The 27,430-nt window shown below is 40.2% G+C and overlaps 1 protein-coding gene across 1 annotated transcript in view; it reads right to left on the reverse strand.

The window, feature by feature from the left end:
• The window catches only part of ibtk (inhibitor of Bruton agammaglobulinemia tyrosine kinase), a 115,940-nt gene that overhangs the window by 17,999 nt on the left and 70,511 nt on the right, over nt 1–27,430 (reverse strand). The window contains exons 19-23 of the mRNA XM_072553432.1: nt 25,401–25,461; nt 18,092–18,219; nt 14,960–15,072; nt 7,621–7,772; nt 2,644–2,798 (exon numbers count right to left, since the gene is read on the reverse strand). Coding sequence (XP_072409533.1) covers nt 2,644–2,798; nt 7,621–7,772; nt 14,960–15,072; nt 18,092–18,219; nt 25,401–25,461 — 609 coding nt within the window. The remainder of the gene's footprint in view (nt 1–2,643; nt 2,799–7,620; nt 7,773–14,959; nt 15,073–18,091; nt 18,220–25,400; nt 25,462–27,430) is intronic.

Consider the following 27,430-nt stretch of genomic DNA (forward strand, 5'->3'; position numbering starts at 1 on the left):
TGTGTCGCAGGATCCCATGGGTCACAAACAAAAGGACTGAGACAATGATTCATGTTTTAAGTTTACATAGGATAAGTTTTAAATTTGAAGAGAAAGAGTCAGAAAAACAGCACACGGAAATAGACTGACATGGAGGGGGAGCTAGGCAGCCTCATGGAGGAGATGGACAATGGGTAACTGGCAACCAGCCAGAGGGCAAGACTGACAGTCAACCAGAAAGAGTGCCATACCAACAGAAGCAACAAAACTTTATTGATGAGAAAACTGCACTAAGACTTCAGTAGGAAGAGGCAGCAGAAAGCATGATGGATTGGATTAGATTAGATTCCCCACAGTGTGGAAACAGGTCCTTTGGCCCAACAAGTCCACACCGACCCTCCGAAGATTAATCCACCCAGACCCACTTCCTTCTGACCAATACACCTAACACTATGGGCAATTTAACATGGCCAATTCACCTGACCTGCACATCTTTGGACTGTGGGGGGAAACTACAGCACCTGGAGGAAACCAATGCAGACATTGGGAAAATGTGCAAACTCCACACAGACAATCGCCCAGGGTGGAATCAAACCTGGGACCCTGGTGCTGTGAGGCAACAGTGCTAACCACGAAGAGCACTGGAAAGGGGGACTCTGACAAAATTCTCCTCAAGCAGGAGCTCTAGTCAGCAGTACTGCATCAGCGATCTGATACATAGCCTGCCTGATACTCATTTCCACTTATCAATTGAAACAAATATCACAGAACAGTTAGACAAAGGAATCCCATCCATTTCTGTAATTCAGTGCAAAACAAGTGTTAACCCTTGAAAGTTTTTAATCATTCCACAATTAGATTATTCCTAGAACTGTCTTAAGACATGCTTTTGGAATGGCCTCAAACAGATGTGCAAACCCATGGCAAGCTTTCAAGGAAAATATAGTAAGAAAATGCTTGTGACAAACAATTCCCTGGGTATCAAGAGCTCAAAAGGAGAAATTAAAGGGGAGAAAAGACATTTTTCATTTCTCAATGCTTCCAAAATTATAGGTGCCAGAAGAATGGAGGACAACCATTGTTGTAGCATTGTTTAAAAAAGGAGAAAAAGAGGCAGATGGAGTAATTACAGGCCAGTCAGATTGATATTAGTGCTGTGAAAATTATTGGAAAAAAAATTAGGGGCAAGATGAAATCAAATTTAGGTGTGGATTAGTCAGACAGCATCGATTGCTTAAGGGATGTTGTAACTGACTACCCTCCTTATTACCCACTCAAAAATATTCAACGAAGGCAGGACCAGGGACAAAAAACACAGGATACTGGCAAGTATAGAGGAACAGAGGGACTTTGCAGAGCATGTGTACAGATTTCGGAGTATGGATGGACAGGTAAATAAGGTGACCGGGAAGGAACACAGGATATAGGAACAAATTACTGCAGATGCTGGAATCTGTACTGAAAACAACAAATGTTGGAGATCACAATAAGTCAGTTAGCATCCATGAAGAGAGAGCAAGCTAACATTTCAAGTCTAGATGACTCTTCAGAGCTCGAAATGTTAGCTTGCTATCTCTCCATGAATGTTGGCAGACCCATTGTGATCTCCAGTATTTGTTGTTTTTAGGTATACAGGATACTTGCCTTTATTAGTCAAGACGCAAATAAAAGGATTATGCTTCAAATGTATAAAACACTGGTTAGGCCATATATAGAGTACTGCACTCAGCTTTGGTCACAGCACTACAGGAAAGATATGAATGCACAGAGGAGGATTCAGGGAACATCCAAGAGGATATTGCTCAGACTGAAGAACTTTTGTTGAGGCAAAATTGGATAGACGAAGGCCGTTTTCTTCAGAACACAGGAAAATGGTGGGAGGCCTACATGAAGACTATAAAAATTATGAGAGAGGTAGATAGAAATTTCATGTCCGCTATATCTATTTCTCTTACTTGAAGGGTGGCATAAATTCAGGGTAACAAAATGCAGGTTTACAACAGATTCAAGGGGAATCTTTCCACCCTTTGAATGAGGAGATCTGGATCTCAGTACCTGAAAAGGTAGCAGAGGCAGAAACTCAAAGTCACTAACAAGAACTTTAATGAGCACTTGAAATGCTCGAACCTACAAGGGTACTGAATAAAAGCTGGATCAGGAATGATAATGCTCAGACATGAAAGACTGAATAGCCCAGAGTGCTGTAAATCAATATACTATATTCTAAATGCCAAAATTACACTATCCAGAACATTTCAACTTTATGAAAATATGCTAAATTAATTTGAGATTAATTATTTCTTGCTCCCAAAAAACTGGAAGCTTATTCTCTCCTCCCTTAAGACACCTTTGCAAACAGCCACTTTAACAATGCTTTAGCCAAATACTCTTTGGCTCAATATCTTCAATCATCCCTCAAATGTGCTTTGACATGTTTTGATACATTAAAAGATGCTACAGAATTCGGATTGCTGTTATCGTTAATGAATGCCTTCTTTAAATTATCCATTCAAAATACATACAACTTAGAAACATTCTGGACAGGACAAAAATTAAATTCTGAATTTTTAAACATAGACCGAATTGTACCATATGCTTACTTATACAGACATGCATTTACACATTCAGTGATACATTATAAATCAGAATGCAAAAGATTTATACCTGACAGAATTGGTTACCCAGCCTGTAACACTTCCAGAATTGGATCGAGGAATGGGTTTTGGATTTGACTGTCCCTTAGGGGTCCATATTTTCTCATGCATTTTTACCTCTTCAGTTGGATTTTTTATCTCAAAAACATGGCTCTTTTCATCAATCTAAAATGTCAAATAATCATCCATAAAATACCACTGTAAAAATTTTACACACTACTGAAATTACTGATCAACCTGGTAATTAAACTGTCGTCATTAAAGGGCCACAGGCAATTACACAGGATAATAGATAACTTTTAGGATATTATAAAGGCTGTAAATCCAATTAAATGAGTTTCAGGCAACGTCAAACTACAAGAACAAAGTTTTGAAAGAAAAATGAAGTGCAGGATAAATCAGATCTGGAGACAGATACAAAGTTAACATTGAGTCCAATATGACTTCTTCAGAATGGGTTCTTGGCAGCTCACTGGATAGCCAATTCCTTCACACCCATTTCCAACCACAATTGTTTGAGGGGTCTCCATGTCTTCCCTGAGCAGAGGCCAAATCAGCCACCATCCATCAAGACTGTCCTCTGCCTGCCTGAGTTCTCAGATTAAGCAACTACTCCTTCACTCAGTTCTGCCAAAGAAAAACTATTTCTCTGGGTATTAACAGAGATTCATCAATGCTTCCCTTTTATGGAATTATGCAAAACATTGTTTATTACTGCCCTACTCAGGCTGACCGCCCTCGTCTCTTTTTGTAAGATGCTAATTACTGCCTCTGTGCTGTTTCCTGTTCTCACCGTGAATTGAAAATTTAATTGGCTTTGTCAGAATTCCACATTTCTCACATCTTCTTTGATTCTTCCCTCTCTAGACTTCTCAGTCATACAGCAAAGAAACACTCCCTTCAGCCCATTACATCTAAGCTGACCAACAAACACCAAACTATACTAATCCCATTTACCTGCACTTTCATCCATAGCCCACTATGCCCTGGCATTTTAAAGTGCTTATCCAGATGCTTTCTAAATGTTGAGAGTTCTTGCCTTCACCACCCTCTCAAACAGCATGGTGCATATTTCTATCACCAAATTCCCTCATACCCCCTCTAAACTATTATTTAATCCTCACCTTACACTTATGCCATCTGGTCTTAGACGGATCTGCCATAAGTTAAAAAAAGATTCTCTCAATCTCCATCGTCTATGCCTCAATTTTGTATACCTCAACCAGATTCTCCCCTCAGCTTTCTCTGTTCCAGGGAAATAAAAACCCAGCCTATCCAGTCTCTCCTCATTACTCAGACTTTCCACCCCATCACCCTGGTAGTTCTCCTCTGCACTCCCTCCGATGCAATCACTTCCTTCCAATAGTGTGACAACCAGAACTGCACATTCCATCTGTAGCCTAACCAAAGTTTTAAAGTGTTAACAATATTTCATTGCTCCTAAATTCTCTGTCCCAGATAATAAGGGCAAATATCCCATATTCACTACCCTATCTACCTGTGCTGACATCTTCAGTGATTTATGAACTTACACACCAAAGGTTCCTTGTTCCTCAGTACTCCCTGGGGACCTACCATTCATTATGTATGTCCTCCACTTCCTGCACCTCCCAAAATACACCAACTGGCACTTAACAGGATTTAATTCCATCTGGCGTTGCTCTGCTCAATTTAACAGCTGATCAATATCAGACTGTAGCCTGAGACCATCCTCACCACTAACAACACTACCAACTTTCAGTCATCTGCAAACGTACTCATTATATCTTCAAGATTAATCACTTGGATGTGAATGTATGTTACAAACAGCAAGGGTCCCAGCACTGACCTCTGTAGTATGCCATCTGTCAAAAGCTTCTAATCATAAATACAACCCTCCACCATCAATCCTTGCCTCCTATTTATTTGCAAATTTTGGATCCAGTTTATCAACCTGACTCCCATGGGGTCTTATCATTTGGAGCAGTCTTTCATGTGGCCTTGAAGTCCATGTAAACCACATCAACTGCAATACCCTCATCAACATATTCAGTCAATATTTCAAATAACTCCATTAGTCAGAATCTCCCTGATCAATCCCTGCCTTTTCAAGTGTTGATTAATCCTGTTCAAGATCCCCCCCCCCCCCAATCATTTCCCTACCACTGATGTCAAAGTAGCTGGTCTATCCCTGCTACCCCCTACCCCCAAACAAAGGAACCACATTAAATTATCCTCCAGTCATCTGGCACTTCACATATGGGCACTAACATCTCATTTCTCTACCAGGGCACCAACAATCTCTTCCCTTGCCTCCCATAGCAACATGGGATACACCTCATTAGGCTCTAGAGATTCATATGCCTTTATGCCCACTAAAATATCTACTACCACCTCCTTATTAATCTTAACATGCTCTAGAATTTCACCATCCTAATAATCATAACTCATCTGGGAGCATGTACAATTTTAGGGGTAGGCTTTCAACAAACAGTGATTCAGGAGACCATCTCTCACTCTCAGCACAGTGGTCCTCTAAAACTATGGCAATGTTACCTTTACTAACTAATACACGCCAGATGTCCAGTGACTCCTTAACTAAAGTAAGCCTTAACTAAAAACTCTCTCACACTTTACTTCCTGTAAGACACCCAAATTTGGTGTCCACACTGGGGAGACTAAATGCAGACTATAACGGTTTTGCACACTTTCTGCCACTTGTCATTTTAATTATCCACCTTGCTCTCACCTCTGATTTTTCTGCCTGTGGCATATTAATGTTTCAATGAAGCTCAATACAACTCCAAGGAATGGCATCTTTTGACTTAGCACTCCACAAACCTTTGGACTCAATGAGTTCAATAATATTTGATAGTACATATAAATGATAAATAGTCAATTTGTAACCTCCACTTTGTTGCAAACATCTATTTTGCAGATTTGCATTTCTTTTACCTTTTGTTTACATTTGGGCAGTTGTTATCCAGTCACACATATCTCAGAGCATCTTTTAAATGTTCTTTACTTTAGCCATTACCATTTCCCTTTGTACCATGGAGTTTTATGTCACCAAATCTCTCCTGTCCTTCACAGACCTTCTCTTTTGTTCTATCAACTTTCACTTACTGAAATATATTACATTTCTATCTTGACCATAAAATGTTAACTTTGTTTAACTCCACAGATGCCGTGTGACTAACTGCGAATTTCTAGCATTTTCCATTTTTATGCCAAGAAATTTACAATTTTAATTATAATATTATTAGTCTCTGCTTCAGTGTTAGTGCACTGGAAAAAGCAAGGCCACCGGCTCCAAAACATTTGGTTAAGGTGCTAAGGCCCTGTGCTTTGAAATTACTGCATCTATGGAAAGCTGTTCAAATATAACTACAACAGTGAGGCATCTACCTGACAGTGGAGAAATGTTCAAGTACGAGTATCCACAGAAGCTAAAGCAGAAACAAGTCTGCCACTTACTAACAAAACAGTACAGATTTTTTTTGTTACATTAACCTGCCCAGGAATGTTATAACAACCCTCTGGAGCAGTGGGACTTGAACCAGGACCTCCTGGCTCAAAAAGGTAGCAATGCTACCTGTGCGCCACATGAGCTCTCTAACCTAACAGCGTAGGATATTTTCAAATCAGCCTGTTCAGAATATTACTACACACCTCTGGAGCAAGGGTACTTGAATGTAGGCCTATTGGCTGCAACATATCAGCCCACTAACAAGTTTTTAAAAAAAATCTGAACTGTTCAGATGTTCATAGAATCCCTACTGTGTGGAAACAGGCCATTTGGCCCAACAAGTCCACAATGACTCTCCGAAGAGTTTCCCATCCAGACCCTTTCCCCTACCCTATCACTCTAAATTTCCCTTAATGTACCTAATCTATATGCCCCAGAACACTACGGGCAATTTAACATGGCCAATTCACCTAACCTGCACGTCTTTGGACTGAGAGGGGAAACTGGAGCACACTGAGGGAACCCACGCAGACAGGGGGAGAATGTCTGTCTGTGTGGAGCTGCATAGTCACCAGAGGGTGGAAATCGACCCCCAGCCTCTGGCACTGAGAGACAACGGTGCTAACCATTGACACCCTTCTAGAGCAGGTGGGACATGAACCCAGCCCTCTTGACTCAGAGGTAGGGATACTATCACTGCAAACAAGAGCCCGAACATCACACCTCAAAAAAGCTAGCAACATTATATGCTACATATAGGTAATTCATTAGTCACATATCTAGAAATTTAATTTGCACCATTATTTTGGTACTTCTATTTCAACTCTAGCACAACAAACAAACAAACATTTTATGAAAACACTTGCCAAAAAACATAACATGTAACTATCATACAGATTAGTTCCAAGTATTAGAAAGCTATACTGTCTAGACTTTGATTACATCCAGAAAATATATTAAATACAGCGTAAAAGCAAAAATCGCTCAATATTTGTTTCAATACATTTTAGCGAGTTGGTTTACTTTCATAGCCAAAAATAGGTAGTTTACATCTAAGGAAAACTGTTTAATGTTGGATAGAAATATTATTTTAAGTGATATTTTGCCTGGAAATTAAGTTTTGTGAAACTAGTACATTTACTCAAATAGCCAATCGACAGCTATTTCATTCTTTTGATTCTGACTGAAGTCCTACACATTTTGCAATATCTATTTCATCATCTATTTAATCTATTAGAACATATAAAGTTTAAAAGGGACTCTCTTCAAATAGACTAACATTTTCCTTGTTGATGTAACATAACTTACAATATATTTCAAATAAAAGTGCTATTCATATAGGACAAAATACACCATGGCAGCTAGTCAGTAAGATGGTGAAAATCTGCAGCAATCTACAAAGGTAGGACAACAAGAAATTACTGAAGTAGTGAAGGATTGCCAAAACACTCCAAAGTTGTAGAATGGTTCAAAACTTGAATGTTTTATCCCGTTTTGTAGTCTGCTATCAGTGAGTAGCTGTATTTGTAGGGCACAGACCTCAGATTTCTCTTGAGAGAGTCCAGCTGATAAATCAGGTGAAGCTAATTCTCTGGGGCTGGCTACTCCGCCAGCATAGCTGCCTTCAGAATCAGACATCAACATCTCATGCAGGGATTCTACTGAATTAGTTTTTGCTGGTCTTTGTAAATCTGCAAGAATAAAGAACATCAACCTTAAAGTGACCATCACAAAATGTTCTTTGTAACGAGCAATCCTGCACAAACCAAATCTTCAACATGTAGACACAACTTAAAATAGATTTGTAGCATATCGAATGCAACATTTTTCCCCAAATTGGCTCGAGTAAGCAATCAAGGGCAAGGATTAGTCAGAAAGGATATCGGATGTTAAGAATTACTCCTTTGCAAACTTACACAAGTCAAACATTTGTGTAATCGATTGCTGGCCATCCAGGATACTAGACCTTCAAGCTGCATTATGTGGCATACAGACAAAACCAGCAAAACTACAACACTAAATTTACCTATCAAAAAATGACGCACATTTCTCAGTCTATTTTTGATTTCTTTCAGAAACGACATCAAATTGACCTATTTAGGGTTAAAAGGGAATCAAGGAAGCCTTTCAGTTGGAGTCATATTGAGCACAAAGGAAGATGGTTATGCTTGATGGTGGTCAGTCATCTTAATCATTGGACATCTCAGCAGGAGTTCCTTAGAGTAAAATCCTAAGCCTGTCAGTCAGCCTTCAACTGCTTCATCAACGATGTCCTCTATCATAAATGGTCAGGAGGTAGATGTTCAATGATTGCATAACGTGCAAAACAATTCCCAACAATTCATATATAAATGTAGCAGTCCATGTTCAAATGCAACAAGACCCAAACAAGATCCAGGCTTGGAACAATAAGAGGCAAATAAACATTTATAGTCATAGTCATAGAGATGTACAGCACGGAAACAGACCCTTCGGTCCAACTTGTCCATACTGACCAGAGATCACAACCCAATCTAGTCCCAACTGTCAACACCTGGCATAGATCCCTCCAAATCCTTCCTATTCATATACCCATCCAAATGCCTTTTAAATGTTGCAATTGTACCAGTCTCCACCACTTCCTCTGGCAGCTCATTCCATACATGCACCATCCCCAGAGTGAAAAAGTTGCCCTGTAGGACCCTTTTATACCTTTCCCCTCACACCCTAAACCGATGCCCTCTAGTTCTGGACTCTCCGACCCCAGGGAAAAGACTTTGTCTATTTATCTTATCCATGCCCTTCATAATTTTGTAAACCTCTATAAGATTACCCCTCAGCCTCTGACCCTCCAGGGAAAACAGCCTCAGCCTGTTCAGCCTCTCCCTATAGCTCAAATCCTCCAACCCTGGCAACATCCTTGTAAATCTTTTCTGAAACCTTTCAAGTTTCACAACATCTTTCCGATAGGAAGGAGACCAGAATTGTACACAATATTCCAACAGTGGCCTAACCAATGTCCTGTACAGCCACAACATGACCTCCCAACTCCTGTACTCTATACTCTGACCAATAAAGGAAAGCATACCAAACGTTGTCGTCACTATCGTACCAACCTGCGACTCCATTTTAAGGGAGCTATGAACCTGCACTCCAAGGTCTCTTTGTTCAACAACTCTCCCTAGGACTTTACCATTAAGTGTACAAGTCCTGCTAAGATTTGATTTCCCACAATGCAGCACCTCACATTTATCTGAATTAAACTCCATCTGCCACTTCTCAGCCCATTGGCCCATCTGATCAAGATCCCATTTGTAATCTGAGGTAACCTTCTTCACTGTCTATACACCTCCAATTTTGGTGTCATCTGCAAACCCTACTAACTGTACCTCTTATGCTTGCATCCAAATCATTTATATAAATGACAAAAAGTAGAGGATCCAGCACCGATCCTTATGGCACTCCATTGGTCACAGGCCTCCAGTCTGAAAAACTACCCTCCACCACCACCCTCTGTATCCAATGGCTAGTTCTCCCTATATTTCAAGAGTTCTAACCTTGATAACCAGTGTCCCATGGGGAACCTTGTCAAATGCCCTACTGAAGTCCATATAGATCAGATCTACCACTCTGCCCTCAATCTTCTTTGTTACTTCTTTAAAAAAAACTCAATCAAGTTTGTGAGACATGATGTCCCACGCACAAAGCCATGTTGACTATCCCCCAATCAGTCCTTGCCTTTCCAAATACATGTACATCCTGTCCCTCAGGATTCCCTTCAACAACTTGCCCACCATCGACATCAGGCTCACTGGTCTATAGTTCCCTGGCTTGTCCTTACCACCTCTCTTAAATAGGGGCACCACGTTAGCCAACCTCCAGTCTTCCAGCACCTCACCGGTGACTATCGTTGACACAAATATCTCAGCAAGAGACCCAGCAATCACTTCCCCTAGCTTCCCACAGAGTTCTAGAGTACACCTGACCAAGTCCTGGGGATTTATCCACCTTTATGCCTTTCAAGATATCCATCACTTCCTCCTCTGTAATATGGACATTTTGCAAGGTGTCACCATCTATTTTGCAATTTTCTATATCTTCCACATCCTTTTCCGCACTAAATACTGATGCAAAATACTATTTAAGTGCAGGAAATAGTCATCTCCAACAATAAAAAAATCTGAACATTATCCATTCACTTTCAATGGCATTACTGTCAACAAAACCCCCACTATCAACATTCTGGGGATTACCATTAACCGGAAACTGAAATGGATAAGTTATACAAATTCTACAGCTACAAAAGCAGACCACCTGACTGCTCAAAGCCTGTCCACCATCTGCAAAGGACAAATCAAAAATACAATGGGATACCTACTGCTTGCCCAGATGTGTGTAGCTCAAGCAACCGGATACTATCCGGAACAAAGCAGCCCATGGACGATCGCCACATCTGTAAACATTTACTTCTTACACAACTGATGCACAGTCGCAGCAGTGTGCACTATGGATATAAGAAGCACTGCTGAAATTTAGCAAGGCTCCTTAGACAGCAATTTCCAAACCCATAACCACTACCATCTTGAAGGTCAAGGGATGCAGATACAAGGGAATATCAATATCTGCAAGTTCCCATCCACATCACTCATTAAACCCACTTGGAAATATATCACTGCACTTTCACTATTGCTGGGTCAAAATCCTGGAAATCGCTTAACCACGCTGCACCTAGTCCTACACCCGAAGGGCTTCAGCCATTCAAGCAGTCAGCTCACCACCACATTGTCAAAGGCAATGAAGATTGGGCAATAAAAGCTGGCCTAGCCAAAGCTTATGAACAAAGAAAAAATTTATGTATAAAACCCCAAGGGGTCTTGACAGGGTGCATTTGGAAAAAATTACCAAAATAAATAAATGTATATTTTTCTGTGGAAGAATCTAAATCTAAGGGTCAATATTCAAAAACAATAAGTTACTGCCTTAAACAGATGAAAGTAGGAAAAAAGGTTCCGACAGATGTCTTTGCAACTGTCAAAATAAAAGTCAAAGCAGAACCCTCCAATACTTTTGAAAGTAAACAGCTTCTTGATTAGCAAAGGGTTAAAGGTCCTCCGGTTGAAACAGGAATGCAGACTAAATCAGATCAGCCACGATCTACTAATTGGTGGTGGGGACTTGAAGAGCCATATGGCTCCTGATTTATATACTCAATCTATAAATAAATATTAAAACTTATTCACTCAATTGCTGGCAACCTGCTGCAAATCTATCCAATTAGTTTCACCAAGAAATCCCACCTTCTTTCAGAGACTGGGATTCAAAGTTGGGGGCTTTTTTCTTCTGCTCAGCCTTTCCAATATTTATTTGGTTTCAGTGTCTGTTTCAGTTATCTCAGATCTGTAGAAGTGCAAGTTCATTTGTGGGCCATATTCTATTTTTTACAGGGTTTTGTTTTAATTTTGTCCTATCTCAAAAATAAAAATCCACATTATCAGCATGAAATGCTCCAGTTAAGAGAGGTTTGGTAACAACAGCACTATGTCTCACTACATTCCTCTTAACCTAACTTTTTGGGCTGCTTTTCAAGAACCTTACATCTTTGACATCAGGACCTTAGCAAAATCTCTAAATCATAAGTCCAGTAGAGGTGTCAAGGTCTTCAAAATACAAAAGAAAACGTCTTTTTCTTCAAATTCCCTTACAACATGATTCTATAAATAGAAAAAGAAAATCCTTCATTCTATATCTCATTTATAGAAAAAGTGAGTGAAGTTCAAATTCCAGATCAGTGACCAAAATGTCTTCCTCCTGTTCTTAATGAAAGTAGTTAGGGAACAAACACTACTCCTAGAATTATGAAAACACCTGTGACAAAAGTGAAAAAAGAATGCAAGAGAATAAAAACAAACAAAAATTACTCTCACACACTGTACTCTTGCACATCTACAATTTTAGAGTCAAGTTATGGTTGTGCATCCAATAGTAGGAAGTAAGTTCTCTAAATTAGTCAGAAATGAATTGGATGTTAAGGATTACTCCTTTGCAAACTTACGCAAATCAAACATTTGTGCAAGCTATTGCTAACCATCCAGGATTTGCATTGTGGCATACAGACTTGACAAGCCATTGTGTAAATCTTACAAAATGTAGTTGTAACTATCTTTACAAAGCTTAACACAACAAGTAGTACCCATCCATTACTACACACCCTTCAAAAATCATCTCTAAAGTACAACTTCAGGGTATTAACCATTGTTAGGATAAAAACAAAGTCAGATAATAGAATGAAATCGCATTGCTTCAGTCACCATGTATTCAACTGATCAATTGTACAAAAGAAAAGCAATTAGGACTAAGCAAACAACAAAAATTGACTGAGCAAATTACACAGCTGGTTTTGAAAAAGGTACTAGTGCCAAAAGGCGTGTAACAGGAACTAAGCAATAAAATTGTCAAAATAATTCTACAAATGTGCAGCCAGTAGTAGTAGTGGAGAAAAGGCTGGTACAATTACAACATCTAAGGAGGCATCTGGATGGGTGTATGAATAGGAAGGGTTTAAAGAGGGATATGGACCAAATTTTGGCAAATGGGGCTAGACAAGGTTAGGATCTCTGGTTGGTATGGACGAGTTAGACCGAAGGGTCGATGTCCATGCTGTACATGTCTATGATTAATACTCTAAAAGTCTAATCTTCTAAAAATTAAGAGTCAAATAAGTATTTTAACTCAAAATTTAAATCTAATTAAAATATTTATTCTTACTCAGAGCAACTTGGCAGTATTAGAATTCTCTGGGAAATCTAGTCCTTTACTGAGAACCTGGGGACCAAATGTGGAGTATTTAACTGCAGCTTGAATTCTCAGAATGGACTTTGTTACCAAAATATTCTGCAAATGTCTTTATTTCTTTCAATCTAAATTAATGGTGTCCTCTAGCCCAATGTTTTGTCTGTTGAGCATTGCTGGTCTTGCTTACCAGAATCTGTTCCACACCAGTTCAAACAGCTTCAACTGCATTCCCAGAGGGCCAGTACCTCAAATATGTTATTCTTCATCATATTAGCCCTATCCACTTCAATACTTCACAACCTCAGCTTCTTGTTTTACCCACAAATTACGAACTTCAAATATCTCTGCAGCTTCCTTCTCTAGCTCCCCCATCATTCTTCTTCAGTTCTTTGTACCACAGAAGCATATCAGTTTTCACAATTCTTTAAAATGTCCAAGATGCCAAACAGACTCAAACACTAGCTGACTCTGTCCTTTCCCAAGTGCAAGGGGACCGCACACTTAAATGTACTACACAACCACACACTGGCAAGGCCCATATCACATTGCAATGTTGATGTTTCCAGAGCCAAGTACTTCCAGAAACCATTCTTGAATTGATTTTTGTTCCAAACTACCTAGATTCTGTTGAAGTTTCCTCCCAACAGAATTTTTTTGTTGTTCCACTAGTTTCATATTCTCCCCGCAGTCAACTCCCAAAACTAGATCTAAAATCCTCATTCCAGTTACCACGTTGGACCAATATTGCAACAGTTTTTCCCTCATCCAAAACAAAATAAATTGCATCCTATTCCCCACATATTCCATGCAGAACAATTCTTAAATACCATTGTACAGGAAACATCCAAAAACCCTGAGAATGTTCCTGTGCTCTACGGTTTTATGTAATTAGCAGAAAGAAGAGGGTTCTTCCAGCATAAGTAATCCTATAAAACAATTATAGTAAAAATCCTAAACCTTCATAATTTATTACAATCTTTAAAAAAAAAGTTATCAAACCTCCTAAGAGGCCAGTAGGAAAAGACACTGCATAATACAAGAACTAGGCACAGTAGATATGTCTTGCATTAAACCGTAAGGCTGTGGAAAGGGATTTCTTCTACTGGGGTTATGGGACATACTGGGAAAACCCACCAAGACATCTACTTAGTTTCAGTAATTCTGTTTGGAAAATGGAGTTTGAATAGTGCACGAGTTTAAACAATGCATGAGCATGTAAGGTAATTGGTTGTCCCCTGCACAATGAACAGCCAGCCCAAATTGAATGTCTTGGATCACATGTAGCTCCAGTGGCCACATTATTCTGGCCAGTGACAATACATCCCAGAAAGATTCAGTACCTTCAAACTTTGAAAGAGAAAATTTGAACTCAAAATTACAAATAAATGCACAGTTTTGATGAAAGTTGCATTTTCAACAAATTCAGAAATTTAAGGCATTTCTAGCATTTCTCATTTTTCTTTTAAACTTATGCTGTAGTCATAAAAGTCCATTCATATAATGTCTCAAAAAACATTGTTCAGTTAAGCGTCATCAAGCTAATCTTCTGTAGAACACAATATGCAAAATTCAAGAACAAAATAAACCATCACCACCATTATGGCTTTTGAACTATTAGGGAAGAATTGTGGATGTGAGAGCTGTTCATATTTAAAGTATGCTGAAAACACAACATTATTTCCAATGTCATCGGTCTCTCCTCTTCTCCTGTCTGATGGACCTATCACTGGGCACGGTTCACAAAAAAGGTAGTTTGCCTATGGATCTCATTAGTTGTTCACATGCCAGTCTCAGTAAGTGCTTACAGATACTTAAGTTTAAAAAAATTCAGACTGTTCTCAGAGGTTTTCCAAATCACAGCGCCATCTGCCTGTACTGAAATGTAGCCAAGATTGAGATTCAAAGGGCAGTTTTCTAACTGACAGAACTACCAGGTTCCTTTCCCAGCTGCTTGAAGAATTTGTATTTGCATAAACAGCCAGCTTTTGTAGATCTAAAGCTTAACCTGTGCTAATAGAATGCCTTCCAGACCAGAAGCTGCAGTATAACCTCAGTAACTGCCAGATACTTTCTCCCTCACTATATAGCTCAACTGTGATTTGCTCACCTGTTGAAGTTGTGCTCTGAATGAGATCCGATAAATGGTATCCACCTGAACTGTCAGAACGCCGTCTCTGCTTCTTTTTAGCCTTTACTTTTGCCTTTTTGAAAAGTGTTTCTCTGAAGAGAGAAAAAAAATTAGCTCTTGCTTTCAACCACAAACGTGACACCAAATGTTCCTCCACATTTGCTCACCTAAATATATAAAGGCAGACTTACAATAATATTTGATCTATGGAATCACAGAACACAAACCATTTGTAACAATGCTAAATTTAAGATATGTGTATCTGGACCCAGTTAATGTAATTGAAAAACGTAAAATGAAACATTATTAAATTAAGACCTGAACTATGGAAAATTGTTGAATTCTCCAGTAAAACAAGGCTACCTTGTGCTTACAAATACTTTACAATAAAGACATTACCACATTTAGAATTGTTTTATTTGCTACCTTACAAAGATCAAAATTTTAAAGCAGTTAATATTTTTCAAACCCAGACTTCAGTAATCTGATTGAGATGTCAATCGATTAATTATACAGTAAAAATCATTGAAATGGTACCATTAAAACAACCCTTAGAAATCCACATTGATGCATACTTGCTTAATCTATTCTACCATATCATAAATATCCAATATGTGGGTTGGTTAGTTCATTTAGCTGGACAGATGGTTTGAGATGCAAACTGATGTCAACAATTTGGAATTAATTCTTGCACTGGCTGAGGTTACCATGAATAATGGCTGCCATTACCATCACCTTTACAAATGTAAGATGAAAGGTTTTGACAGCATCTTTGTTCAACAATACTTAAATTCTACACTATCAAAGATAAAACTTCACAGCGCACTTATTCCTGTAGAATAATTTCTTTTTAATTCCCACACCACATTTTCTATCCTCAATATTTCAAAGTAACATCAATGCCTTTGCCATCACTAAGTAGGTAAATCTTCCACCAGTGACTGTCTATCATACACACTTAACTGGATAATAATCAAAACTCAATTGTATGACAATTCAGATATTTCTAGACAAAAGAAGAATTTGTTTTTTTTTTCTAAGTCCCTTGTTTCTCCCATACATCCCTGAGGTAGTCTCTTTCTTGGACTTCAACAATCACCAATCTGATACTTTCCAGATACATCTGAAATTATTTAGTGCTGTCATTTAAGCTATGCCTTGGGAACCAATTGTTTGATATTCAGGATTTGTCAAGGACAGTTCCCGTATTACTAAATCAGTGTTGCTTGCATATTCATCACCCTCCTTTACACCATTACTTCACTTTTGTCTGTGGTGTATAATGGATTACACAAGCTGAGCTTTACAATGTGGTGGCTCAGTATGTGGAAACATTAAAAGGTTATTTGGTGGGGACTGTACATGAGCTCATCAGTATGGATAGACAGGTGAGAGTTGATGCTTCTGATTGAATGAAAAAAAAGTTTAATGAAAGGAATGATCACCTTGATATTTTCATGGACATCATGGGAGTCAGAACAATGACAGAATTAGAAAAGATTCAACTGAAATGGGGCCTTCAAAACTGAATGGAAGCTCCATTAAGAAGGAGCCATACCATTACATTGAAACAGAAAAAGCATATTCTAAAAAAGATATTAAAGTACACGCTGCAAAAGAGATATTATTTACAAATCTATCCTCATCCACCCTTGCTGATGAAAAAGCCCTTTTATTTATTTAGTTAAATATTTCAGTATTGTCTTTATAATTCATTAGATTAGATTCCCTACAATGTGGAAACAGGTCATTTGACCCAACTAGTCCACACCAACCTACCGAAGAGTAACCTGCCCAGATCCATTTCCCTCCGGATGGGTGGAAATGGATCTGACTAATGCACCTAACACTATGGGCAATTTTGCATGGCCAATTCACCTGACCTGCACATCTTTGGACTGTGGGAGGAAACCAGAGCACCCAGAGGAAATCCACGCAGACAGGGGAGAATGTGCAAACAGACACACAGTCACCAGAGGCTGGAATCGAACCTGGGTCCATGGTGCTGAGAGGCAGCAGCGCTAACCACTGAGCCACCATGCTGCCCACTAACCAAAAGTATCTCCTTCCTCTCCACTAACATACATCAACTGGGCAATACAGTATCGACTTTTAATGTTCCATGTCACTGGACACCAGCACCTACACAAAATACATTAGGATATCCAACAATGTTACTTCAGGAATACAGCATAACAGTGCCAGTCCCTGTCCCTCATTAGAGGCCAAGTACCAGTTTTAATTATAGTTGAAAGAGCCAAACAACCAGTTTTCCAATACTTGGACCGGAAAACCTAAAAAAGGTACTAAAGGCTACATCCCCTTTATCACTGAATACTTCAATTATAATCTCAGAAATAATTGCTGTTGAATGTACACTAATCTACTGATACATTTACCCTTATTGGTAACAATTCATCCAGGAATCTAGAAGATTCAGTACAAAGTAGCTATGAATTCCATGGCGATCAGTAAAATTTAAACTCAATTCTATTGCTCCCTCAGCTGGTGTAAATCAGAAGTGACATTTCTAAACTCAATAGTTCCTTATAAAGAGCCGAGCATAAAACACAGCTTGTAAATATACAAAATCAATAATTACCAATACAGCTCTTGCATCAATATAATATTAGAACCAGATTTGCTCCTTTATGAATACATTTTAAAATATATGATGAAGTACAAGACTACATCACCATCTTACAGATCAACAACAAACTGCAGAACATTCAAGTAGTCAGCTTGTTTTTTTTTATAAAACTAGTCAATAAAGATTACTATCTGACATGTAAGGCACAGTTGAGTGCACTGGTGTGGATGATAACAGATGACTGATGCTAATGTTTACTGTATTTAATGTATTGTGCATCATGTTTGTCTTCACAATTTAAACCCCAAAAAAAATCCAAGTGAGAGTTTTGCAGAGAATTCCAAGCCATTAAGTACCGTCCACTAATATTTAATCAAAGCTATTGATGAAAACATTATGACTTCTGGTAAATCTGTTTATATCTAATCAACCCGATTATAAATAAAGTAACATTGCCCCTTTTCAGGCAGCACAGAAGAAGGAAACCAGAGATATTCTCACAACATGGTAAAGTCACTCACTTGGAAGATGACTCAAAGTCTAATTCGATTATACTGGCTAAGGAGTGATCATCAATCTCCTCGCTCAGGAACCTGATGTCTGGGCCACCTGGATAAGGAGTGATAATCCTTTTCTGCATGGCTGGAATCTATTATTTAAAAACACTGAAGCTTCAGAAATAAGCATTTTAAACATATCAAACATTCATAAAAAAAATCCCGAAATTTAGTATTGCTGGTAGAAATAATCAATAGCATTGGACTTTTCTCATCTATAAGAGTATTAGCAAAATTAATCATTTATTCTTCTCCAAAAACAGAGAAGTACTAACATTAAGGATATCTTTCAGTATACGGCAAAAATAACCAGTAAAAAATGTAAATATAGTCATTTATAAAAGATGTCAATAAGTGTATTCTTAATTTTCTGGAGGTATTGTTTAAACCAAAATATACTGTATAAATGTCAAATAAAAAAAAATACAATAGCAGCCATTAAATCCAATCCATTGAAAAATAAATGTGAAGATAACACGATCAATAGTTCATTCAACGTTATAGAGGTGATCTCAGTGACATTTAGAATTTTTCAAAGAAACCAAAAATCTGATGATGCTGGAAATCCAAAACAAAAATAGAAATTGCTGGAGAAACTCAGGAGACGGTGGGCGGCACGGTGGCACAGTGGTTAGCACTGCTGCCTCACAGCGCCAGAGACCCGGGTTCAATTCCCGCCTCAGGCGACTGACTGTGTGGAGTTTGCACGTTCTCCCCGTGTCTGCGTGGGTTTCCTCCGGGTGCTCCGGTTTCCTCCCACAGTCCAAAGATGTGCAGGTCAGGTGAATTGGCCATGCTAAATTGCCCGTAGTGTTAGGTAAGGGGTAGATGTATATGTAGGGGTATGGGTGGGTTACGCTTCGGCGGGGCGGTGTGGACTTGTTGGGCCGAAGGGCCTGTTTCCACACTGTAAGTAATCTAATCTAATCTAATCTAATCTAAACCTGCAAAATCTGTGGAGAGAAAGAAAGTTATTGGTTTGGATCAAGTGACCCTTCTTCAGAACTGATTGTGGATAGAAAAAGATTGGCATATGGGGTGGCAGGAGGTGAAGGGGGAAAAGTTGGAGGGAGAGTGCGTGCGCAAGAGACTGAGCAGTTGGGCAGACAAAGGGATAGATAGTGGTCAGCCTGGGATATTCAATAGCTGTTATTAGGGACCATCAGTAGATGACAATGGGTTGGTTGCGGTAACAGCCCATGTGTTGACATGGTCTGGTGTGCTGTAGTTAGAAGGACACAGAAGGAGGAGGTACTCAGGTGTTAAAATTATTGAAATCGACATGGAGTCCTGAAGGCTGCAAGGTCCCAAGAGGAAAAACGAGATGCTGTTCTTCCAACTTACGTTAAACTTTGTTGGAGCACCGCAGCAAGTCAGAGACAGAAATGCTGGTCAGGGTACATGACTGTGCGTTGAAATAGCAGGAAGCTCAAGATCACGCTGGGGACAGCAAGTAGGTGTTCTGCAAATCAGGCAGAGGCTACATTTCGTCTCCTATTTGTCAGGGATACAACACTGTAAACAGTGAATACTATATAGATTAAGTGAATGCAAGTAAGTTGGTGCTTCAGCTGGAAGGTGCAAATGGACCTTGGATAGTAAGGAGGGTGGAAGTAAATGAGCAGCTGATACAACTTCTTCAATTGCATTGCCAAGGGGTATGGGGAAGTATTGGGAATATCGGGGTGGACCAGATCAAGTGAGATTAGTGACAACTGTGGACACAATAGTCTGGTGTGCAATGGTTGAGCCATGGTCCAGGATGAAGAGAGGTCATGGAGATGTACAGCACGGAAACAGACCCTTCAGTCCAACTTGCCCATGCCAACCAGATATCCTAACCTAATCTAGTCCCATTTGCCAGCTCTTGACCCATATCCCTGTAAACCCTTCCTGTCATAAAGCAATTCAGATACCTTTTAAATTCTATAATTGTACCAGCCTCTGGCACTTCCTCTAGCAGCTCATTGCGGGAAAACGTTGCCCCGTAGGTCTTTTTTATATCTTTCTCCTCTCACCCTAAACCTATGCCCTCTAGTTCTGGACTCCCTCACCCCAGACTCCCGCACCCCATGCCCCTCAATTTTATAAATCTCTATAAAGGTGTCTATAACACCAGAGTACCTCCTTCAGTTCCCTTCTCCTAACTACAGCACACCAGACCTAGTCATCACATGGGCTGTTACCACAACCATCCCATTGTCAGTTACTCATGGTCCCTAATAGAAGCTATTGAATATCCCAGGCTGACCACTATCTATCCCTTTGTCTGCCCAACTGCTCAGTCTTTCGCATGTGCACTCTCCCTCAGCCTCCGACGCTCCATGGGAAAACAAACCCAGCCTATTCAGCCTCTTCCTATAGCTGAAACCCTCCAACATCCTTGCAAATCTTTTCTCAGACTAATAAAGGAAAGCATACCAAACACCTCCTTCACTATCCTATCTACCTGCAACTCCACTTTCAAGGAGCTATGAACGTGCACTGCAAGGTCTCTGTTCAGCAACACTCCCTAGAACCTTACCATTAAGTGTACAAGTCCAGCTAAGATTTGCTTTTTTAAAATTCAGCACCTCACATTTATCCAAATTAAACTCCATCTGCCACTCCTCAGCCCATTGGCCCATCTGATCAAGATCCCATTGTAATCGGAGGGATCTTATTCGCTGTCCACTACACCTCCAATTTTGGTGTCATCTGCAAACTTACTAATTGTACCTCTTATGCTCCCATCCAAACCACTTATATAAAGAGTGACAAAAAAGTGATGTTGGAGAGCTGGAGTTTAGCCTTCATAATGCAGAGGTCAGTGCACCAAACAACAACAGCATTATCCTTGTTGCTGGCTGAATTACAAAGTAAGGGTTGGATCTGAAAGCACACAATGCAGTCAATTCAGAGGGATGTAGGTTTGAATGGGTAGGTTGGGAGGGAATGGCATAGAAATTAAGGTGACTATATCACATTGTCAAGTGCCTAGGTGGAGGGAATGGATTGGTGGCAGGTGAAGGGGTTTGGAGGACAGGAACAGGAACAGGACTCTTGCCAAAAGAAATAAGCATGGAGGCAGAGGCCTTGAATTTTGAAGGAGGGTTAGTGGACTTAACTCTGCTTTCTCACCACAGATGCTGCCAACCCGGTTTAGTTTCTGCAGCACTTTATGCTTTATTTAGAAATTTATTCTTGATAACATGTAACCATAGAGAAATTTGTAGTTCAGAACAGGTTACTATTAATTAAGAAGGCAATATTAATGATAAATTTCAGCGTGGAGTCAAATGCATTCAAGAGATGTGAGCATCATTGGCAGGGTTAGCATTGGTTAGTATTTTATGGCTATTTCAAACTGCTCTCTAGAAAGCAGTGTGGTGGCTCAGGTGGTTAGCACTGCTGCCTCTCAGTGCTAGGGTCCCAGGTTCGATTCCAGCCTTGGGCGATTGTCTGTGTGGAGTTTGCACATTTTCCCAGTGTCTGCGTGGATTTCCTCCAGGTGCTCTAGTTTCCTCACACAATCCAAAAAGATGCGCAGGTCAGGTGAATTGGCCATGCTAAAGTTGCCCATTATGTTAGGTGCATTAGTCAGAGGGAAGTGGGTCTGGGTGGGTTACTCTTTGGAGGGTCGGTATGGACTTGTTGGGCCAAAGAGCCTGTTTCACACTGTAGGAAATCTAATCAAAGTGGGATTGAACTTCCTTTGCGATGGTGTTGCAGTTTATGTTGTGCAGATACACCTACAGTGATGTTAAGGAGAAAGCTGCAGAATTTGATGCAATTATAACAATATACAATAATGTTATTCCAAGTCAATATGGTGCTTGACTTGGAGAGTTTGCAAGCTGCAGTACAGAGAACAGTACAACACTGTAAAAGGCCCTTTAACTCTCTATGTTGTGCCAACCTTTTATTCTATCTAAGATGAAACGAACCTATACACCCTTCATTTTACAATCAACCATGTGCTTATCCAAGAGTCACTTAAATGTCCCTAAATGTATCTGACCACGACCAACACCGCTGGCAGGCATTCCACGTACCCACCACTCTAAAGAACCTCCCTCTGATATCTCCCCTAAACCTTCCTCCAATCACCTTAAAATTATGTCCCCTTGTGATAGCCATTTCTGTCCTGGGAAAAAGTCTGACTATTCACTCTAATCTATGCCTCTCATCATCTTGTACACCTCGAGTATGTCACCTCTCATCCTTCTTCACTCCAATAAGAAAAGCCCTAGCTCCTCAATCTTTCTTAAGACATGCCCTCCAGTCCAGGCAGCAAGCTAGTAGATCTTCTCTGCACCCTCTCTAAAGCTTCCACATCCTTCCTATAATGAGGCGACCAGAACCAAACACAATATTCCAATTGTGGTCTAACCAAGGCTCTACAGAGCTGCAGCATAACCTCACGGCTCTTAAACTCAATCCCTCCACTGATGAAAGCCAACACCGTACACCTTCTTAACAACCCTATCAACTTGGGTGGCAACTTGAGGGATCAGTGGACATGGACCCCAAGATCTCTGTTCTTCCACACGGTCAAGAATCCTGCTTTTAATCCTGGATTCTACATTCAAATTTGACCTTCCAAAGTAAATGATTTCACTCTTTTCCAGGTTGAATGCCATCTGCCAGTTTTCAGCCCAGTTCTGCATCCTGTTAATGTCCTGTTGCAAACTCTAGCAGCCCTCCACATAATCCACAACTCCACTAACTTTCATGTCATCGGCAAACTTACTAATCCACCCTTCCAATTCATTTATAAAAATCACAAACTGAACAGATCCTGGAGGAACACCACTGGTCAGCAAGCTCCAGATGGAATACTTCCCATTTACCACCACCTTCTGTCTTCTATAGGCCAGCCAATTCTGTATCCAAACAGCCAGAGTTCCCTGCATTACATGCCTTCTTACTTTCTGAATAAGCCGACCATGGGGAACCTTATCAAAATGCCTTGCTAAAATCCATGTACATCACATCCACTGCTTTACCTTCAATGTGTTTTGCCACATTCTCAAAGAATTCAATAAATCAAATGATTTTCCAAGTCATCATAAATCCTGTCTCAGAATCCTCTCCAGTACTTTGCCCAACACAGACACTGACAAATACTGACTGGTCTGCAATTCCCAGAATTATCCCTATTCCCTTTCTTGAACAAGGGAATAACATTTGCTACCCTCCCATTATCCGGCACTACTCCAGTGGACAGCAAGGACACAAAGATCAAAGATCATCGCCAAAGGCACAGCAATCTCTTCCCTCACTTCCTGACGAAACCTTTGGTATATCCTGTCTGGCGCAGGGGACTTATCGATCCTTACATTTTTCAGAATTTTCAGCTCATCCTCCCTCTTAACATCAACCCATTCGAGCATAATCAATCAGGCTGTTTCACATTGTTGTCACAAACATGAAAGGCCCCTTTCAGTAGTGAATACTGCAGTGAAGTATTCATTAAAGGATCTCCCCTCCCTCCTCCGACTCCAGGCGCAAGTTCCCTCCACTATCTGGGATCAGCCCTCCCCTCATTTTGGCCATCATCTCGTTCATCACAAGTGTAGAACGCCTTCGGGTTTTCCTTAATCCTACCCACTAAAGCGTTTTCATTACAACTTCTAGCTCCAAGTCCAAGTCCATTCTTTAGTTCCTTCCTGGCTACCTTGTAACTCTAGAGCCTGGTCTAATCCTTGCCTCCTCAACCTCAAGTAAGCTAGCTTCTTCTTTTTGAAAGAGACGTTCCACATCCCTCATCACCAAAGGTTCCTTCACCCTACCATCCCTTAGTGCTGGATAGGTTTGTTCCAACAACAGCAAACGCTCCCTAAACAACCTCCACATTTGTCATGTATTGGCCAGAGAACATCTGCTCCCAATTTAGGCACCCCAGTTTCTGCCTAATAGCATTGTAATTCCCTTTCTCCAAATTAAATACTTTCCCATACCATCTGCTCCTATTCCTCTCCACAACTATGGTAAAGGTCGGGAGTTGAGATCACTAGCACTGAAATGCTCTCCCACCAAGAGATCTGACACCTGGCCTGGTGCACCAAATCTAATAAGGCCTCCCCTCTCACTGACCTATCTACAAATTGAATCAGGAATCCTTCCTGAACACACCTGACAAAAAACTGCTCGATCCAACGTATTTGAACAGAGGTGGTTCCAATCAATAATCAGGAAGTTAAAGTCATCCATGACAACTACCCTGTGGCTTCTGCATCTTGCCAAAATCAGCTTCCCAATCTGCTCCTGTGTCTCTGTTGCTGTTGGGGCATCTGTAGAAAACTCCCAAAAGTGACTTCTCCTTTTGCTTCCATTTATTTGCTTCCCTTGTTTTTGGAAAGATAGAGCCAAAGGGTGCTTTCCTTTGGGCCAGAAGTTTAATTGTTCAAAACCCACTCCAACAGAGACACAATGACATAATCCAAGTTGATATTTCAGCACAGCACTTAGAAAGGACTATACTGACAGAAATATAGTGTCTTTTGGATAAGCCATTAGGCTGAAAACCATCTAAGAACATAAAAGAATTAGGAGCAGGAGTAGGCCATCTGGCTCATCGAGCCTGCTCCGAAATTCAATAAGATTATGGCTGATCTTTTCATGGCCTCAGCTCGACATACCCACCATTCACCATGACCCTTAATTTTTTCACTGTTCAGAAAGAAATCTCAGCTTTAAAAACATTTACTGAAGTAGTGTTAACTGGGCAGGGAATTCCACTGATTCACAACCCTCTGGGTGAAGAAGTTCCTTCTCAATTCAGTACTAACTGTGCTCCCCTTAATTTTGAGGTTATGAGGTGAGTATAAGAGTCTACCACAGTATTTCAATTGAAGGGATTTCTGTATGTGTCATGGTTAATCAGTGTCCCTTAACCAACACCACTACAACACATTACTTGGTCATCTGTCCAACTGCAGTTGTGTGATCTTGCTATGTGCAAACTCATGTCACATTTTCTTGGTTTACAAGAATGAGTGTAGGCTAGGAAAGGCTTGGGGACATTTTGAATGGCACTAAATAAAAGAAAGTGTTGAGTTCTTGTTTATATTCATTGTAGAATTAGAATCAATAAGATGAGCACAGGCCATATATACAGATATGTGTCATCCAAACCTTTGCAAATAGCTCCAATGAGGGACACTTTACCAACATTAAGTTTCAAAATAATAGGATTTCAAGACAGTACATAAGGCTAGGGTAGAAGTCAATCCAAAAGGAAGCTTAGTCTGTAGTGGTCAATGCTATGCATAGGTCAGAGATTTCTTACCATATTCCTATAAGCAACTGAGAGCTCCTTCAGTACTTCATCACTGAGAATGTCCAGAGATCTAAAATTAAAAATCAGTATCAAAATCTATCATTCTATATAGATCTTGTCTGTGGCTCTTTAGGAATGTGTGTTAAAACAAATAACTACACTTTCTAAACAATGGGTGGAAACACCTTTGGAGAGTTTGAGATGGTATATAATTGGATTGGGGAGTGACAGGTTAAGCTGAATGTCAAGAGCCATTGTTTGGACTATGTCTTGAAGGTAGTCATGGCCTCACATTTGCGCAGCATAACTATTACTTGCCTCTCTTCAGTCAAGACTAAATGCTGTCTGGGTCTTGCTGCATTTGGGCATGGATTGCTTTTCATCTCAGGAGTCATGAATGGTGCTGAACATTGATCACTGCACAAATATTCTGATCTTACAGTGGAGGGAAAGTCATTGGTGAAATGCTGAATTGTTGGCCTAGGATACTACCCTGAGGAACTTTTCCAGTAAGCTGAGCTGACTGACCAACCACTAAGAAGCACAACCATCTTCCTGTGATCGTTATGACTCCAACCAGCAGAGGGTTTCCCAAACGGATTCCCATTAACTTTAACTTTCCTGGAGCTCCTTGAAGACAGACTGCCCTTGCCATCAACACCACGTCTGACTGGCTCTCATCTCCTCTAGAGTTCAGCTCTCCAGAGTATATCTGAACAAGGGCTGTAAGGAGATCAGGAGCTCAGTGGCACTGGTGGAAACCAAACTGAGCATTAGTGATCAGGTTATTGCTGAGCAAGTGCAGCTTGATAATACTGTTGATGATCCCTTCCATCACTTTACTAATGATCAACAATAGACAAATGTAGTGGGAAACTGCTGGGTTGGATTTGCTCCTTTATATACAAGGCATACCTGGACAATTTATATTGTCAGGTAGGTACAAGTATTGTAGATGAAGTGGAACAGCTTGATTAGAAGCATGGCAACAAGCATAGATCTGCAGCACTACTGACAGGGTCCTGGCATTCTCCAATTGTTCCTCGACAAACACTAAGTGAATTGAAATGGCTAAAGACTGGCATCTGCGATCCTGGAGGCTTTCAGTGCAGGCCAAGGTGATGGCTAAAGTTTCTTATAAAATGCTTTGGCCTTGTCCTTTGACTCTATAACCCAGTAGATTAGTACAGAGTCATTAACCACAGAAACAGACTCTTTGGTCAAACTCATCCATATCGACAAAGTTTCCCAAACTAAACTAGCCACTCTTGCCTATGTTTGGCTGATATCCATCTAAGCTGAAAAATTTGTTGCTGGAAAAGTGCAGCAGGTCAGGCAGCATCAAAGGAGCAAGAGAATCGACGTTTCGGGCATAAGCCCTTCTTCAGGCTTATTCTCCTGCTCCTTTGATGCTGCCTGACCTGCTGCGCTTTTCCAGCAACACATTTTTCAGCTCTGATCTCCAGCATCTGCATTCCTCACTTTCTCCTGATATCCCTCTAACCTTTCCCATTCATGTACATGTCCAAATGTCTTTCAAAGATTGTAACCGTACCTGCATCTATCACTTCCTCTGGCAGTTCATTCCATGTACAAACTACCCTTTGTGAAAACGGACCCTCTGCGCCCTTTTAAATCTTTCCCCTCTCACTTTAAAAACATGCCCTCTAGTTTTGAACTCCCCTACCCTCAGAAAAGGACGTTCACTATTCACCTTATCTAGGCCTACCATGATTTTAAGTTTCTATGAAGGTCACCCCTCAATCCCCTACACTCCAGCAAAAGAAAAAGTCCCAGCGTAAACAGCCTCTCCTTGTAAATCAAACCCTTCAATGCTACCAGCATCCTATAAATCTTTTCTAAACCATCTCCAATTTAATAATATTCTTCAAAAGCAAGGCAACAAGAACTATACACAGTACTCCAAAGGTGGCCTCACCAACATCCTGTACAACCGCAACATGACATCCCAAATCACATACTGAATGCTCTCGAGGATTGAAAATATTTGTGGAGCCTCCTTCATTGGGTTCTTTCAT

Source organism: Chiloscyllium punctatum, chromosome 3 (genome assembly GCF_047496795.1).
Source record: "Chiloscyllium punctatum isolate Juve2018m chromosome 3, sChiPun1.3, whole genome shotgun sequence".
NCBI lineage: Eukaryota > Metazoa > Chordata > Chondrichthyes > Orectolobiformes > Hemiscylliidae > Chiloscyllium > Chiloscyllium punctatum.